General features: G+C 36.8%; 3 protein-coding genes across 3 annotated transcripts; 1 reads left to right on the top strand and 2 right to left on the bottom strand.

The window, feature by feature from the left end:
* The first annotated feature begins 547 nt into the window (after positions 1 to 547).
* LOC101897286 (methionine aminopeptidase 1) lies at positions 548 to 2,394 on the top strand. Its single transcript, XM_005182062.4, has 3 exons — positions 548 to 884; positions 947 to 1,693; positions 2,071 to 2,394. The coding sequence occupies exons 1-3, from the start codon at positions 731 to 733 to the stop codon at positions 2,301 to 2,303; spliced, it is 1,134 nt and encodes a 377-aa protein (XP_005182119.1). The 5' UTR covers positions 548 to 730; the 3' UTR covers positions 2,304 to 2,394.
* Positions 2,346 to 2,856, bottom strand: LOC101897460 (DNA-directed RNA polymerases I, II, and III subunit RPABC5). The gene is made up of 2 exons (XM_005182063.4): positions 2,633 to 2,856; positions 2,346 to 2,575 (listed from the first exon to the last, which is right to left on the bottom strand). The coding sequence occupies exons 1-2, from the start codon at positions 2,725 to 2,727 to the stop codon at positions 2,467 to 2,469; spliced, it is 204 nt and encodes a 67-aa protein (XP_005182120.1). The 5' UTR covers positions 2,728 to 2,856; the 3' UTR covers positions 2,346 to 2,466.
* Positions 2,857 to 3,365: 509 nt separating this feature from the next.
* LOC101901360 (PAX-interacting protein 1) lies at positions 3,366 to 11,443 on the bottom strand. The gene is made up of 4 exons (XM_020036261.2): positions 10,789 to 11,443; positions 5,058 to 5,582; positions 3,805 to 4,995; positions 3,366 to 3,729 (listed from the first exon to the last, which is right to left on the bottom strand). Exons 1-4 carry the CDS (start codon positions 10,792 to 10,794, stop codon positions 3,508 to 3,510), a joined length of 1,944 nt encoding a protein of 647 aa, XP_019891820.2. The 5' UTR covers positions 10,795 to 11,443; the 3' UTR covers positions 3,366 to 3,507.
* Positions 11,444 to 13,596: the final 2,153 nt, after the last annotated feature.

Below are 13,596 nucleotides of genomic sequence, written 5' to 3'. Positions count from 1 at the left end.
TCTTGGTACTTTTGTTCTTATTCCGTTGTGGATATCCTTTGATTTACTAATTATTAGCCATTTTCTCCTTGGCACTGGTGAAATAATCATAAATTAGCCTTCTAATATTAAAATATATTGATTGATTTTCTAAATTTTGTTGGTATTTTTTGTTTCATTGTGAACAACATCACCATATATTTTTAAAATTCGCCCTCAAAACCAGCGGATTAGGCTTAAGATTTAAATATGAGTGTATTCCATAAAGTATTATAATCTAATACTTTATTATGAATAAAACGACCACAATTGAAGACTTTTTTGCTATATGACACATTTCTAATGTTAAAGTTTTTAATAATAACTTAACATTTTAAAAGACAACTTAATTCCCCGCCAACAATTATGCCTTTCCATTCATTCAACTAATATTTTTCATATCTGGCAACATTTCTATCACCAGCAGACGGTGTGATATCATTTCAGTTGCATGTCAGACAAACACAAAGAAGGAAGATGAAGCAAGCATTAATTCACTTTGAATTGAACACTGATAAAGAGGCAGCTGCACTATCGATTACAGTGTCATCGATTGGTCGGCAGCTCTAGTTAATTGGCGAATGCAGTGATTGGAACTATTTTTAGAATTTTCATCTCTTTTTTTCCACTTTAGTGTCCAAATAAAGTGCACTTTTCTCTGATCCATATAGCGGGAGATAACCACCCCCACGCCGGCAAATAATCTCTCGAAATGGTGCACAAATGTGAAACTCCCAATTGTGGCAAAGAGGCAACGTTGCAGTGTCCAACGTGCTTGAAAATGGGAATTCCTGGTTCCTATTTCTGTTCGCAGCCATGCTTTAAGGGTTTCTGGAAGGAGCACAAGCTAATTCATGCTTTGGCTGGTAAGAGATAACTTAATATTAAAAATTGTCCCCCAATCAATAATTACGTTATGTTATTGTAGAAGGCGCCGCCAAACCCAAAGCCAACGAAGACGATGGCGGCTATAACCCATGGCCTCATTACCGTTTTACCGGCAAATTACGTCCATCTGAAAAAACGCCAAAGAGGCCTGTACCTGAAAGTATAGAACGTCCAGACTATGCTGATCATCCTCAGGGTAGGGCTGCTTCCGAGGAAGCCATGCGTGGCAATACTTCCATTAAAGTCCTGGATGACGATGAAATTGAAGCCATGCGTTTGGTAGGTCGCTTGGCCCGCGAATGTTTAGATGCCGCCGCCCAAGCTGTCGATGTTGGGGTAACCACAGATGAATTGGATCGTTTGGTACATGAAGCAGCCATTGAAAGAGACTGTTATCCATCACCTTTAAACTACTACAATTTCCCCAAGTCATGTTGTACCTCAGTCAATGAAGTAATTTGTCACGGCATACCTGATCTGAGACCCTTAAAGGATGGCGATATTTGCAATATTGACGTAACCGTCTATCATCATGGATTTCACGGCGATTTAAATGAAACATTCTTTGTGGGCAATGTTTCGGAGAAACACAAGAAGTTGGTGCGAGTAACCTATGAGGCATTGAGCAAGGCCATTGAATTGGTTAGGCCCGGTGTTAAGTATCGTGAAATCGGAAATGTTATACAAAAGTATGTTGCACCACATGGCTTCAGCGTAGTCAAGAGTTATTGCGGTCATGGCATACACAGACTATTTCACACTGCCCCGAATGTGCCTCATTATGCGAGTAAGTACAAAGTTGAAATTTGTGGTTGTAATAATTGAAAGCAATAAGCGATTTGTAACATGGCAGTTAAAAAAAAGTGTTTTGCCTTAAACGTTTTTTTCGGGGCCCTAATAAGGTTCAACAGATTTTTTGAATCATACAATAATTGATTGTTTTTATATGTTTTATCAAAACCTGTTGCATCTTAGTAAGGCGAAATTTGCATAAAACATAACGTCACTACATACAGAAATTCTAATCTTCATACGTTTTTTTAACGAGCGATACATTTTTGTGTGCTTTTGAAGATCTTTGCAATTTAATTTAGAGCAAAAACGTCGCCTTTTCCATACTTTTGAAATGGGGATTAATCATTGAATTTTTAATTTACCTTTTAGAAAATACGGCTGTTGGTGTCATGAAAGCCGGCCATACCTTTACAATAGAGCCCATGATTTCCGAAGGCGTTGCCAAGGCGGAACAATGGCCGGATGATTGGACTGCAGTCACAGCTGATGGCTTGTATTCAGCACAATTTGAGCAAACTCTGCTGGTAACAGATAACGGTTGCGAAATTCTGACAAGACGTCGTGAGAAAAACGGCCAGCCATGGTTTATGGACAAAATGTAGACCACAGACATACAAATCGTTTTTGTACATTTTACACATCAATTGTTTTGTAATTAAAAAAGCGTAAATGCCGTTTTATTTTACATGAAAATTGTTAAATTGTTTTATTTATTTACATGCTAACCTTAAATTAAATTAGATCTAAAGGAAGGTATTCCACCATTTACTTCTCGAGAGGAGCATAATTCAGCAATTTTTCAATTAAATCCACATGACCCAACAACATACGACGACAGCAGTAGCGTTTCAAACCCAGGGCATCCAAAGCGTCACTGAAAATGAAACCTTGCGTTATAAGATTTTCTAGAAATCATTGTGGCTCGTCTTACCCCTCAGTGTATTCCGCTTGCAGTAAGCCCAGATACGACTCCCATTTATTGCCAATAACTTTGCCACATGTGAAACAGCGAATGGGAATAATCATGTTGGTTGTTAAATATTTTTAGCGGTGTTTTTTTCGGAAAAAAATAGTAAGTTCAAGCGTGCAAGTAAACGTGCGCTATTTTAACACAAAACAAATGGTGACGTAGGGATCTGTAAGTCGACTTTTGATTAAATGTCAAAGTTGCCGTTTCAGTTTGTAATCGAAATCGATTACAATCTGTTGGGTTAATGCATAAAGTAGAGTACGCACTATCAATTTTGAATAATTGTTTTGCACAAAAGATCGATTGTTACCGTCCAGCTCCAGCCCGATGCAAACGGACATCATCCTGGATTTCAAACTGCCACTCAATTTACGAAATTAATTTGAAAAACATGAACTATTGCAAAAGTGATAAGGAAAAAATTTAAAACGAGTAAATAATTGATATGTATATGTACCTGCAAGAATTTTGCAATTTTCTTCGATGTCATAAAGGAAAAATAGGTTAGTAGTAAAAACTAACATTTTTGCAGTTCTGGAACAGACTAAATGTTGAAAATGTCGCTCAAAAATTGGCATATCAATTCTGAATCAGAGCAAATTTTGATAAAATTTGAATTTATACTTGAGTGTTTTTTTATCTATTAGAATTAAATTCGGCGAATTAACTTCGACATTCTCCTAAGTACAAATGCTTGTTTTTAATAAATTAAATAAATAAATAATTGTTTCTTTTATTATAAATTAAAAAAAAAAAACTTAAAAATTAAATTCGAAAATATCGTTAAAAATTTGGTTTATAAATTTGAAGTCTGTTCAGTTTTGAATCTCAACTGTCTATTTTTGTTCTTCGTTTGAACTTAGGTAATGTTGGGGTTCTTGTTCCTCTTGCTGCTGCAGTTCGTCCATTTGTTGTTGCAGCTGCTCTTCGGCCGATTCTGATGATGTTGAAACCTCGAAGAGTTCGTCATGGGATTGGGCCTCATCACTCGCTTCGGCATTATCAACGTATTCAATGGAGCTCTTGCTGATGTCGTCGGAACGTTTTTGCAAACGGGCCTTTAAAAGAAAAAAATTAAGAGAGATGTTTTTAGCTGTGAACTTTTTTGTTGAAAAAATAATCTGAAGGCTTACCTCTTCATCGGGAACAAAGATGCGCAGTGGTGTATCGGCACCTAATTGTTGTTTAACCAAACGTTGATGCTCTTCGAAAGCTGAGGCAGCTGGATCTAATTGTTGCTGTTGCAAAGCTTGTGGGTGATTTTGTTGCCCAAATTGTTGCTGTTGTAGTTGTTGGAAATGTTGTAACTGCTGTTGTTGCTGCAACTGTTGTTGTTGCAATTGCTGTTGTTGTTGAATCTGATGCTGTTGGAATTGTTGTTGTTGCTGTTGTAATTCCTCATACTGTTGTCTTTCAGCCTCAGCCTGCTCCTCTTCAGCATAGGCTTGCAGTAATTGACTGGAATCCTGATGAGCATTGCCGTAGTAGTTTGACACAACAAATCCAGCTTCAGTCGTCGATGTTATGGCCGATGGTGGTCCTGCAACGTTTTGCAAATGGAAGGGTGCCGTTTCCAGTGATTGATGTTCTTGGTCCAGAGCTGGAGCTGCAATTAGAGCGGCAAAATGCGGTGCCACATCTAAGACAGCCTGATTACTGCTGTGCAAATCCTTGGCAGCCTGTAAAATTTGTCCATTGCTGGCCACCTCTTGGGTCAGATCGGCATTCACATAGCCTGCCTCCACAACGGGTGCTGCCTCGACGGGCTTAAACAATTGCTGTTGATGTTGGGTATAGAGATTATTCGATTGAGTAACCAAATAAGTGGGATTGTAAATCGGGATGGGAGCTGGTTGGACGGCAGCAACATTGGCGGCAACGAGGGGTTGAGTAAATTGTATGGGATAGATTTCGGGAACAATCTGTTTGGAAACCTGGGCACCGACGATCTGCACCAAAGGTTGGGCAACTGGCAATTGATTACTTTGAATATCAGCCGGCAATGGTTTGCCATTGCTTGGCGTATTGAAAGGTTCAACGGCTGGACGGATTTGGGGAGCGGGCAACGATGGATCCGGATCGGGAGCATAGTATTTCTGCGAACCAGAGAAGTTATCCACAATAGTTTGGTCGTTGGTGTTCTCCTCTACAACTTGGTAGTTGTTTTGCTGTTGGTGATAAACTTGTGGTTTGGGCGATGATGAAGTGGGTGGCAAATAGCTTTCCTCGGGATGCAAATGGTTGTCTTGCAACGACAGATTTGGGGCGGGGATTGTGTGAATGGGATCAAAGTGATCGGCAATGAAGGTTGTGTGGTGTTCCAACTGAAAGGAGAGAAGTTTTTTTTTAATTTGGTTTTCTTTTATAAAACATGAGGGAAACTTACCGGCAAATGCTGCACCTCTGAACTGGCAAAGGAAATGGGCTTCTCATACTTGAAGGGCACATCATAACTGGTGGCCGGTTTGTGAAGATTCAATGGCTTGAGCTTAGCACCATTCAATTTAAGCTTCAATGGTTTACGCATCAAACTGGGATTTTTCAAATAAATTGGTGAGGACAACTTAATGGGCCTGGGGTGGGCCCTGTGATGATGATGTGAACTGGCCGCAGCATTGATGTGATGATGAATGTGAGCGTGTGGCGCATGAGTGTGGGCATGATGTTGGTGAATTTGATGGGCATGGGAGTGACCCAACTTTGGACGACCTTTCAAGACCAATTGACTAGGTTCATCGCTGCGTATCTGGACAACTAGGGTTTTCTGTTTCGAGTTGGGAGATCGCAAAAACGACGTCTGCTTGCCGCTCTTCAAGGGTACATTATAGAAATAGGGAGATTTCTTACTCAATGGTGGCTCGCCCAATGCAAAGGCCAGTAAGGCAAAGAACAGCAGGGTTAAGTAGAAGGGCTGAAATGGTAAAAAGAAATAAATAAATTTGTTAGAGGGCTCATTTTTTGGATTTATGTCTAAATTATCATTAGATAAGTTTACTTGCGGCAAGTCTCTGTTTTGTAGGAGCAAGAGGCAAAGGTAGTGAGAAAACAGAAAAAGCAATTGTGTAAAACCAAAATTGATGAAAACAAATTGCCTTGCATGCGATTTCCAAAGTAAAGACGAAAAGAAAAGGCTTAAAATAATTGCTTGATCAGATGTAAATCACTGGAAGGAGAAGAAGAAGAGTTGCAAGTGATTGCAAGAAGAAATTTGTCCAGCAAGAATTTGCAAACTCTCAGAGTAAGAACTGTAAGAACTGTCACAATCTCTCTCTCTCTCTCACCTATTAAAATACCCCTCATTGGTTGTAATATTTTGTCTTTTAGATCAGTTGTTATCCATTTTTGGGATTAAATAAAAAATAAAAAAAGTTTATTAATATATTTTCTTTCTTCCCAACTTTACTACTTAGTCTAGCCAGCCTGCCTATGGTTTGTAACGATTATCTACTTTCTAAAACAATATGAAATACGAAAAACAACATATTTTGGATGTTAGCAAAAACAACAAAAGCAACAAAGTGGTAATCCAACAGAGGAATAACAACAAATAGTAACAAAAAGTACTGCTGCTCTGCAATTAAATCAATAAATTTCTTAATTATAAATAGCCACACTCGCTTAAGCCCAAAACGGCCGATAAAACGAAAAAAAGCGAATGTCAAAGCAAAAGTGTGTCTGTGGCTTGTGCGCTTGGGCATTGGAGAGATATGGAAGCGATACCAGTGAATTGTGGCCATAGATGGATGAAACATAAAATCACGTAGCATTGATTGTTGACGTATTCCGTGGCAGGTAGTTAAACGGTTAGTTAGCTGCAGTGGTGGGGTTGGTCGATTGGTGGAGTATAGTACTTGAAGTGGCTACGTCTGTCTGTTCATTTGTCTATTTAATGTCTTTTATTCATTGTCAAGTGTACGCTGAGTTATAATGAAATTTCCAGACAACAACAACAACAGCAACAAAATGGAAACTAATATCGTTTATTTAGTTGTATATTAACTGGGCCTGTTATTATTATGTGTGTGTCTTGTTATTGCAAAATTCAAGAAACCCACTTGATTACCAACTGCCAATACCGTTTCTATGCCATGTATTTATTGGAAATTGAAAACGAAAGCTTTGACTTCCTTCGGAAACTGTGCTGTGCACATTTTTAGGGTTTGTTTGAGAACGTGACATTTGAATATTGTGTTTTTTTTGTGGTATGGAGTGCCCTTTTTCGTGATATGACACAAGTGAAATTTTCACCACAATCCAAATAGGCATTAATACATATTTTGCATATTAAAAAAAGGTAGTCACGGTATTGCGTTACATACATAATTATCATAATTTATAGGCAATATTAACAAATCAATAGTTGTTATATAAAAAGAATGGAATGTGTGCATTCGGGTCACGGGCGATGGGGAAAGGTGTAGAGGGAAAATTAGAAAATAAGTTTTTTTTGGTTGGATAGTTCAAATAACCAGTAAAGAAGCCATCGTTAGATCATTTAAACGTTAAATTTAGATCATTTAGGAGACAAAAATTCAAGTCTTTCTAGGATTACAGGAAAAACCTAATAAAATATAAAAAGAGAGCTTAAAATAAATTTAAGACTTCATATCTTAAAGTAACCTAAATGGAGGACACAACTTCCCTCTTCTTCCACTAACAATGATTTTGACGGAGATCTCTCAAATTGAAAATTAAAATATGACACTTATTTTTTGCACATTTTTTTTGAGGCCACTTTGTCCCAATACTATTCTTATTCTAAACTATGTTTGTTAATATCTAAAACATACACATTAATTAATTGACTTTTGGAATCTACACAAAACCCACAGATGACAATTGCGTGCAATTGTTGACAATTTTGATTCTTCGACACACACGAGTGCCAAAACTTGAGTGGCAACATTAACTGGTGCACATAATAATAATACCGGGCTGGCATTAAAAACAAATAACATTTAATTTAAACATAAAAGCATCAACAACAATTTTGATTATTGTATGCAGATAATGAAGATCTCTGCTGCTCTGCTGTGACTAAGTGTTGTCTTCAACAAGAAATACTCAATGTTATTAATTTTACAATTGTTTTTTAGATCACTGGCAGAACGTGCATTTCGCTACAGCTTTGTGTAAACATGCTTGTTTGGAAAGTGTTCCAATTAAAAATTAATACCATAACATAACTGATAATCAGATTTATTTTTGTCTGTGATAAATAAATTTAGAAAATTTTATACCACGTTTGAGGTAAAAGTAGGAAGATATCGGTAATTGGTAGGCAAATTTAAGAGAGAATGGGAACAAATGATACTCTTTTTCAAAAAACTTTCAAAAATTCGGTCAAGTAAAAAACAGTTTCTGCTTGGCAGATATGTTAATTTTTAATATGTAAGACTCTAAACAGCATATTGATTAAACAATAATTACAAAAAAAAAAATAATAAATAAAAAAACAACCTATATGGGAAGGCGAGATTAAAATGTTCCTATATATCTTATTGATCCGATTTCTTAGTGAAGGTTGGACTATATGGACCAAATCCGTTTCAGGACATTTGGAGTCGATCTATATGTCCGTCCGTCCGTTTGTCTGGCTGGTGCGCACGATAACTCTCGAAGGGAGTATTCGATTTGGTCCAAATTTGGTGCATCGCAATATTATTATCAAACTTATCAAACCTTCTGGCACCTCCCACACAAATTGTCAACATTTTCAAAGAAAATAATTTACTGCACAGAAAGAGAAAGGATAATCCGATTTTGCTTCAACTTTGCAAACCTTAATATTTGCATCAGTGCTATGTCAGATGTGAAAATGGACAATATCGGTCCACTCCATCCAGAAAATTTGAATATCCATGAAGCTCATAAAACGACGATTCCTTCTGATACCTCCACCACAAAAGGTCAAAGTTTGGATACTTTTATCATTCATAACTTGTGCAACACGTCTCTCAACCAAAAAGCTGAAATGAATATGGAATTTATCGGAATTTATGATTTCGCATAAAATTGCATATAAATGTTCGATTTTCTTGTAATTTTGTCGATACCAATATTTTTATCTGTATTAGATGAAATATGAAAATAGGACACCTCGATTTTAAAATTTTCTAAAAATTGTCAAAAATCTCATATTAAGTGAAGGAAGTAACCAATATAGCCCGAACGCCGGTTCCAATACGAAATGGATAATATTGACCCATCGAATGAAGCTGGAATTTTGAATTTTTGTATTGGGGTCCCTATTGGTACTGCGTTTGTGATAAAGAGGCGGTTTTGCATATATGTGCTACAAGTGCCCGAAAAGTAATAAATTGTATTATAGTTAGTACAATTAGTGCTTGAAATTAGGTTTTAGAGTCGTAGTTCAGCCTGGACATATGGAGGCGATTTCGCAAATGTGTACTATAATTGTACAAAGAGTACTAAATCGTACTGAATTCGGTATTGGATGAAGGGATAGAGCTGCAATCCTGCAATTTAATATATGTCAATGTTGGTATCTAAAATTGAGATTTGGAGGTGGTTTCGGGAATGTGTACTAAGTTTGTACGAAAAGTAGTAAATTTGATAGGCCTAGAATTCTCAATTTTGATATTGAGGTCTCTGTTGGTATTTGGAACTGAGATTTGGAGTCGATTTTTTACTACATTTGTACAAAAAGTACTAGGTGGCACAAAATTTGGGAAGGGATAGTGCTGAAATCCCGAATTTTGGTATTGAGGTCTATGTTGGTACCTGGAATTGAGATATGGAAGTAGTTTTGAAAATGTGTACTATAATTGTACGAAAAGTACTAAGTGGTACTAAATATGGTATAGGGTGAAGGGATAGAGGTGGAATCACGAGATGCGACACTGAGATCTCTGTTTGTATCTGGTATTGATAGCTGGCGATGGTTTTCCAAATGCATTATATAATGGTATAAAAAGTACAAAATGGTGCAAATTTTGGATTACAGTGTTATTTAATTATTATTTAATTAATTATTAATTATTAGTTATTTATGGTATTGAGTGAAGGGATAGGGCTGACATTCTCAAATTTGATATTGAGGTAATTGTTGGTTTCTAGGTGTATACATGGTACAATAAAAACGCAAGGTAGCTGATTACAATATATTTCTATTGTTTTTTTTAATTTTTTTTTCTGTTATTTTCAAAATCATTGATTGGAAGAAACATACATTGCGAGGCGCGCAAGTTTTGCCATGGTATTGAAATATGGAATTGTTTAGATCATTTTTTTGAAAGAAAATCTAGACATATCATTTATTTCTTCCCGCTGTTTAACTGATTTAAAAAATGAGGCAAAACATTGAATAAGTGAAAACAACTTGTTGCATGCAAATTTGACAGGAAGCGGGCGTAGCCTTAGGTCTGTATTTCTGTAGCTGTTGGGTGTATAAAGCCAGTAGGCAGGTTAAGTTCATAAATGGGCCATGTCGGTTCACGTCTTCGTATAGCCCCCATATCTCCCGATATTATATATTTTGTTGATTTCTGCTACATTTTTTACCGGAATTGTTTCAACTTTTGTATTTAAACTTCGTAATGGGTATTATAGCCTATGACTGAATGCAGGTATGCAGGCCGCTTCTTCTTATAGCCCCTATATAATTATTCCACCCTATACCGGGTATTTTGATTTTAGCGGCATTATTCACCGGAATTGTTTAAAATTTCGTATTTGAAGTTCGGAATCGGTGCTACAGCCTATGACAAAAAACCTCGTCTTCGTATAGCCCCATGAAAGGGGTATATAAGAGGTATTTTCTACGGATTTTTTTTTTTGAAATGGTGGAAGGTATTAAAAGTTCGGCACTGCCGAACTTAGCTGCTTTTTTACTTTTTTCATTTTCCTATTAATTTAATCTAATCGGGTTTATTCTCTCAACACCCCCTACCCCCTTCATGGATTTTCAAATGCCGCCAAATATGTAGAATTCAAAAGAAACTTGTCTCTGTCGTCATTCAAATGTCTCGTTGGTCAGTGAAATCTTGGCAATGTTTATTGTCGCTTAATTTTTTTTCAATTCAAAATAAGACAATTTTCAAATTTTCTATTTTTTGGACTTCTCTTTACTTTCTTCCCCTCCTTGCCTTACTTACCTTCATTGTGATGCAGTTGCGATGAAAAAAGAATCCTTGTTTGCGATGCTTTTTTTATCAAAAAATACAAATAGTTCAACAAATGGAAATCAGATGAAAGTTGCAGTTGTAGAAAAAGTGAAGTTGTTTTGTTTTCAATTTAGACAAACGAAAGAAGGATATCATCAAGTGAAAATGAAGAAAATTAGAGAAAAGTAGTAGTCAAGCGGTGTTGCTGTTGACGCTGTTGACGGACGGAACGACGAACAACAATCTAATTCAACAACACATAAATGAAGATTAAAATTGCTATCAAATAAATAATCACATCAATCAACTTCATGACACCCGATGTGAAGTGGCTTCCAACACTTTTGAATGAAATTAAATATTTTTTTGTTCGTTTTTGTTTTTCTTATTTGGATTTTAATCCGTAAATCCCGCAATTTTTTTGTAACGGTTACTTTTTCGCAATTGTAAGAGTTGTTATTTTCCCGCTACAGCGACACCGTCGTCAGTTCAATTAGAAATTTCAAAGCCAACTGACTGAAGTGTGGACACCAGAATGTAACCAAAGCTCGAATGCGAAACTCGGCTGCAAACCGGCTCCTCTAGCAGCAGAAAAAAACCAACATTGCATGGAAACTCTTTGGCCATGGTGGTACAATCACACGCACGCACTCACTCTCTCACTCACTTTGGGAAACACTGCGCATGTGCGCCGTCTTTGGCGGACCATGTGCTGTTTTTTTGTGTTTTTGGGAAAGGGAGGGCACGAGACGCTCGTACACCATACGTGGTGGTGGTGTACTGCAAATGAAAGTGCTGGTCAAGCATGGATTTTCAAATGACTCGGTTCGCTTCTTTTTGTGGCATGTAAACGTGCCTCATGCACATAACAACAACAGCCAGCAACAAAAACAACACTGATGATGATGTGATGATGATGGCTTTTAGTTGGAATAGAAGCCGTCAAGTTGCCATGGCTTGGCCTAACAATGGCAAACAAATATTTGAAGAAAACAGACAAAAAACAAATGTTGTTTTGATTTTGATTTCGATTTCAATTAAACTTGGACAACCCCTTTTAGCATTGTTTGGCTTTCGGTCCGAAACAAGAAAATTGCAAATTGTTCATGTGATAGTGGCCTATAATTGGGAAAAGAAACAAAAAATGAAAATGTGGACAATTACAATTGTGTTTGCTAACTCCTCTAGCATTGGCTTTGTCCGACCGGCACCTTGTTTATTTTTATTATTTTCTTTTTTTTTATTTTGGTAATACAGATTACCCAACACTGGCGGCAAATAACATAATTCATCAAATTAAACTAGATTGCCCTGGAATAATTTGGAAAATGTGTAAAATTTTTTTATAGATGTCTAAGGTCATTTTTTTGACCACCTTGAAAAAAATTATTTTACTTTTTTACATTTTTCAATAATTGTTGCTGTGTTTTATTCGTGATTTGGTAACAAGTTGATTTTTAATTCGGACCCAAAAATGGGTTCAAAAGTTAAAACTAATAATGAAATGTATTTTTAAAACCCTCAGCCAGAGGGTATATATCATTTGATACGGCCAAAACATGCATCATCAAAATAACGGTCTTACACCTTAGGTCTCTTTGGACTAAATCCGTTTCAGGCCATTTGGAGTTGATCTAGGGAAGTCCATCCGTCCGATCTGTCTGTCTGTCTGGCTGGTGCGCACGATAACTCTCGAAGGAAGTATCCGACTGGATCCAACCTTGGTAGATCGTCATATTATTGCCAAATTTAGATTGAGTTCGGAGATGGGCAATATCGGTCCACTACTTCTGGTAACTCCCCCACAAAATGTCAACATTTTCAAAGAAAATAATTTACTGCACAGAAAGAGAAATGATAATCCGATTTTGCTCCATCTTTGAGAATCCTAATATTTCTATCAGTGCTCGGTCAGGTGCAAAAATGGACAATATCGGTCCACTCCATCAAGTACCTCCCCCACAAAGGGTCAACATTTTGAATAATTGCAACTCTTATAAAATGTGATATATGACACATTCCAATAATTTTATTAACCCAAGGTCTGTTGTTATGGTGGAGTGTATCGGTCCACTCTTTCTGGTACCTCCCCCACAAAAGGTCGAATTTTTTTAAAAAAATATATATTTTCTACACAGAAAGAGAAATGAGAATCCGAATCCAAACTTCGTAAATCCAAATATTTGCGTCAGTTCTAGGTCAGGTGCGAAAATGGATAATATCGGTCCACTCCATCAAGTATATCCTCCACAAGGGGACAAAATTCGGAACAATTATAACTCTTAAAAATGTGAAATAAGACCCCGGTTATCTTCAAATCACACACTTCACAATATTTTTATTAACCCAAGGTCTGGTGTGAAGAAGAAATATATCGGCCCACTCCTTCTAGTACCTCCCCCACAAAGGGTCAAAATTTTGAATAATCATGAAGCTCATAAAACGCGAAATTGACATCCGATTCCTCTCCGACTTGGCACATCTCAAAATTTCTATCAACACAAGATTTTTAATAAATATGGTAAAGATTGGACCATTCCATCTGGAACCTCCCCCACCAAGGATCAAAGTTTGGAATAACCAAACCGATTATAAAATCCGAAATAAGCATCCGGTTCTTATCATATTTCACACATCCCTTTATTTCTACTAACACAAGATCTGCTGTGAAGATGGAATATATCGATCCACTTCTTCTGGTACCTCCCCCACAAAGGGTCAAAATTTGGAATTTCTACGAAGCTCATAAAATACGAAAATGTCATCCGATTCCATTCAGACTTGGCACATCTGAATATT

Source organism: Musca domestica, unplaced genomic scaffold (genome assembly GCF_030504385.1).
Source record: "Musca domestica strain aabys unplaced genomic scaffold, Musca_domestica.polishedcontigs.V.1.1 79, whole genome shotgun sequence".
Taxonomy (NCBI): Eukaryota; Metazoa; Arthropoda; class Insecta; order Diptera; family Muscidae; genus Musca; species Musca domestica.
The sequence above is the reverse complement of the archived record's forward strand: the minus strand, read 5'-3'. Positions and strand labels throughout refer to the sequence as shown.

Coding starts and splice junctions, on each gene's coding strand:
- LOC101897460 (XM_005182063.4), bottom strand. CDS start 2,727: ATGATTATTCCCATTCGCTGTTTCACATGTGGCAAAGTTATTGGCAAT. Junction 2,576..2,632: donor CAAGCGGAATACACTGAGGG/GTAAGACGAGCC, acceptor TTTCATTTTCAG/TGACGCTTTGGATGCCCTGG.
- LOC101901360 (XM_020036261.2), bottom strand. Junction 4,996..5,057: donor CAGAGGTGCAGCATTTGCCG/GTAAGTTTCCCT, acceptor CTCTCCTTTCAG/TTGGAACACCACACAACCTT. Junction 3,730..3,804: donor TCTTTGTTCCCGATGAAGAG/GTAAGCCTTCAG, acceptor TTTCTTTTAAAG/GCCCGTTTGCAAAAACGTTC.
- LOC101897286 (XM_005182062.4), top strand. CDS start 731: ATGGTGCACAAATGTGAAACTCCCAATTGTGGCAAAGAGGCAACGTTG. Junction 885..946: donor GCTAATTCATGCTTTGGCTG/GTAAGAGATAAC, acceptor ATGTTATTGTAG/AAGGCGCCGCCAAACCCAAA. Junction 1,694..2,070: donor GAATGTGCCTCATTATGCGA/GTAAGTACAAAG, acceptor TTTACCTTTTAG/AAAATACGGCTGTTGGTGTC.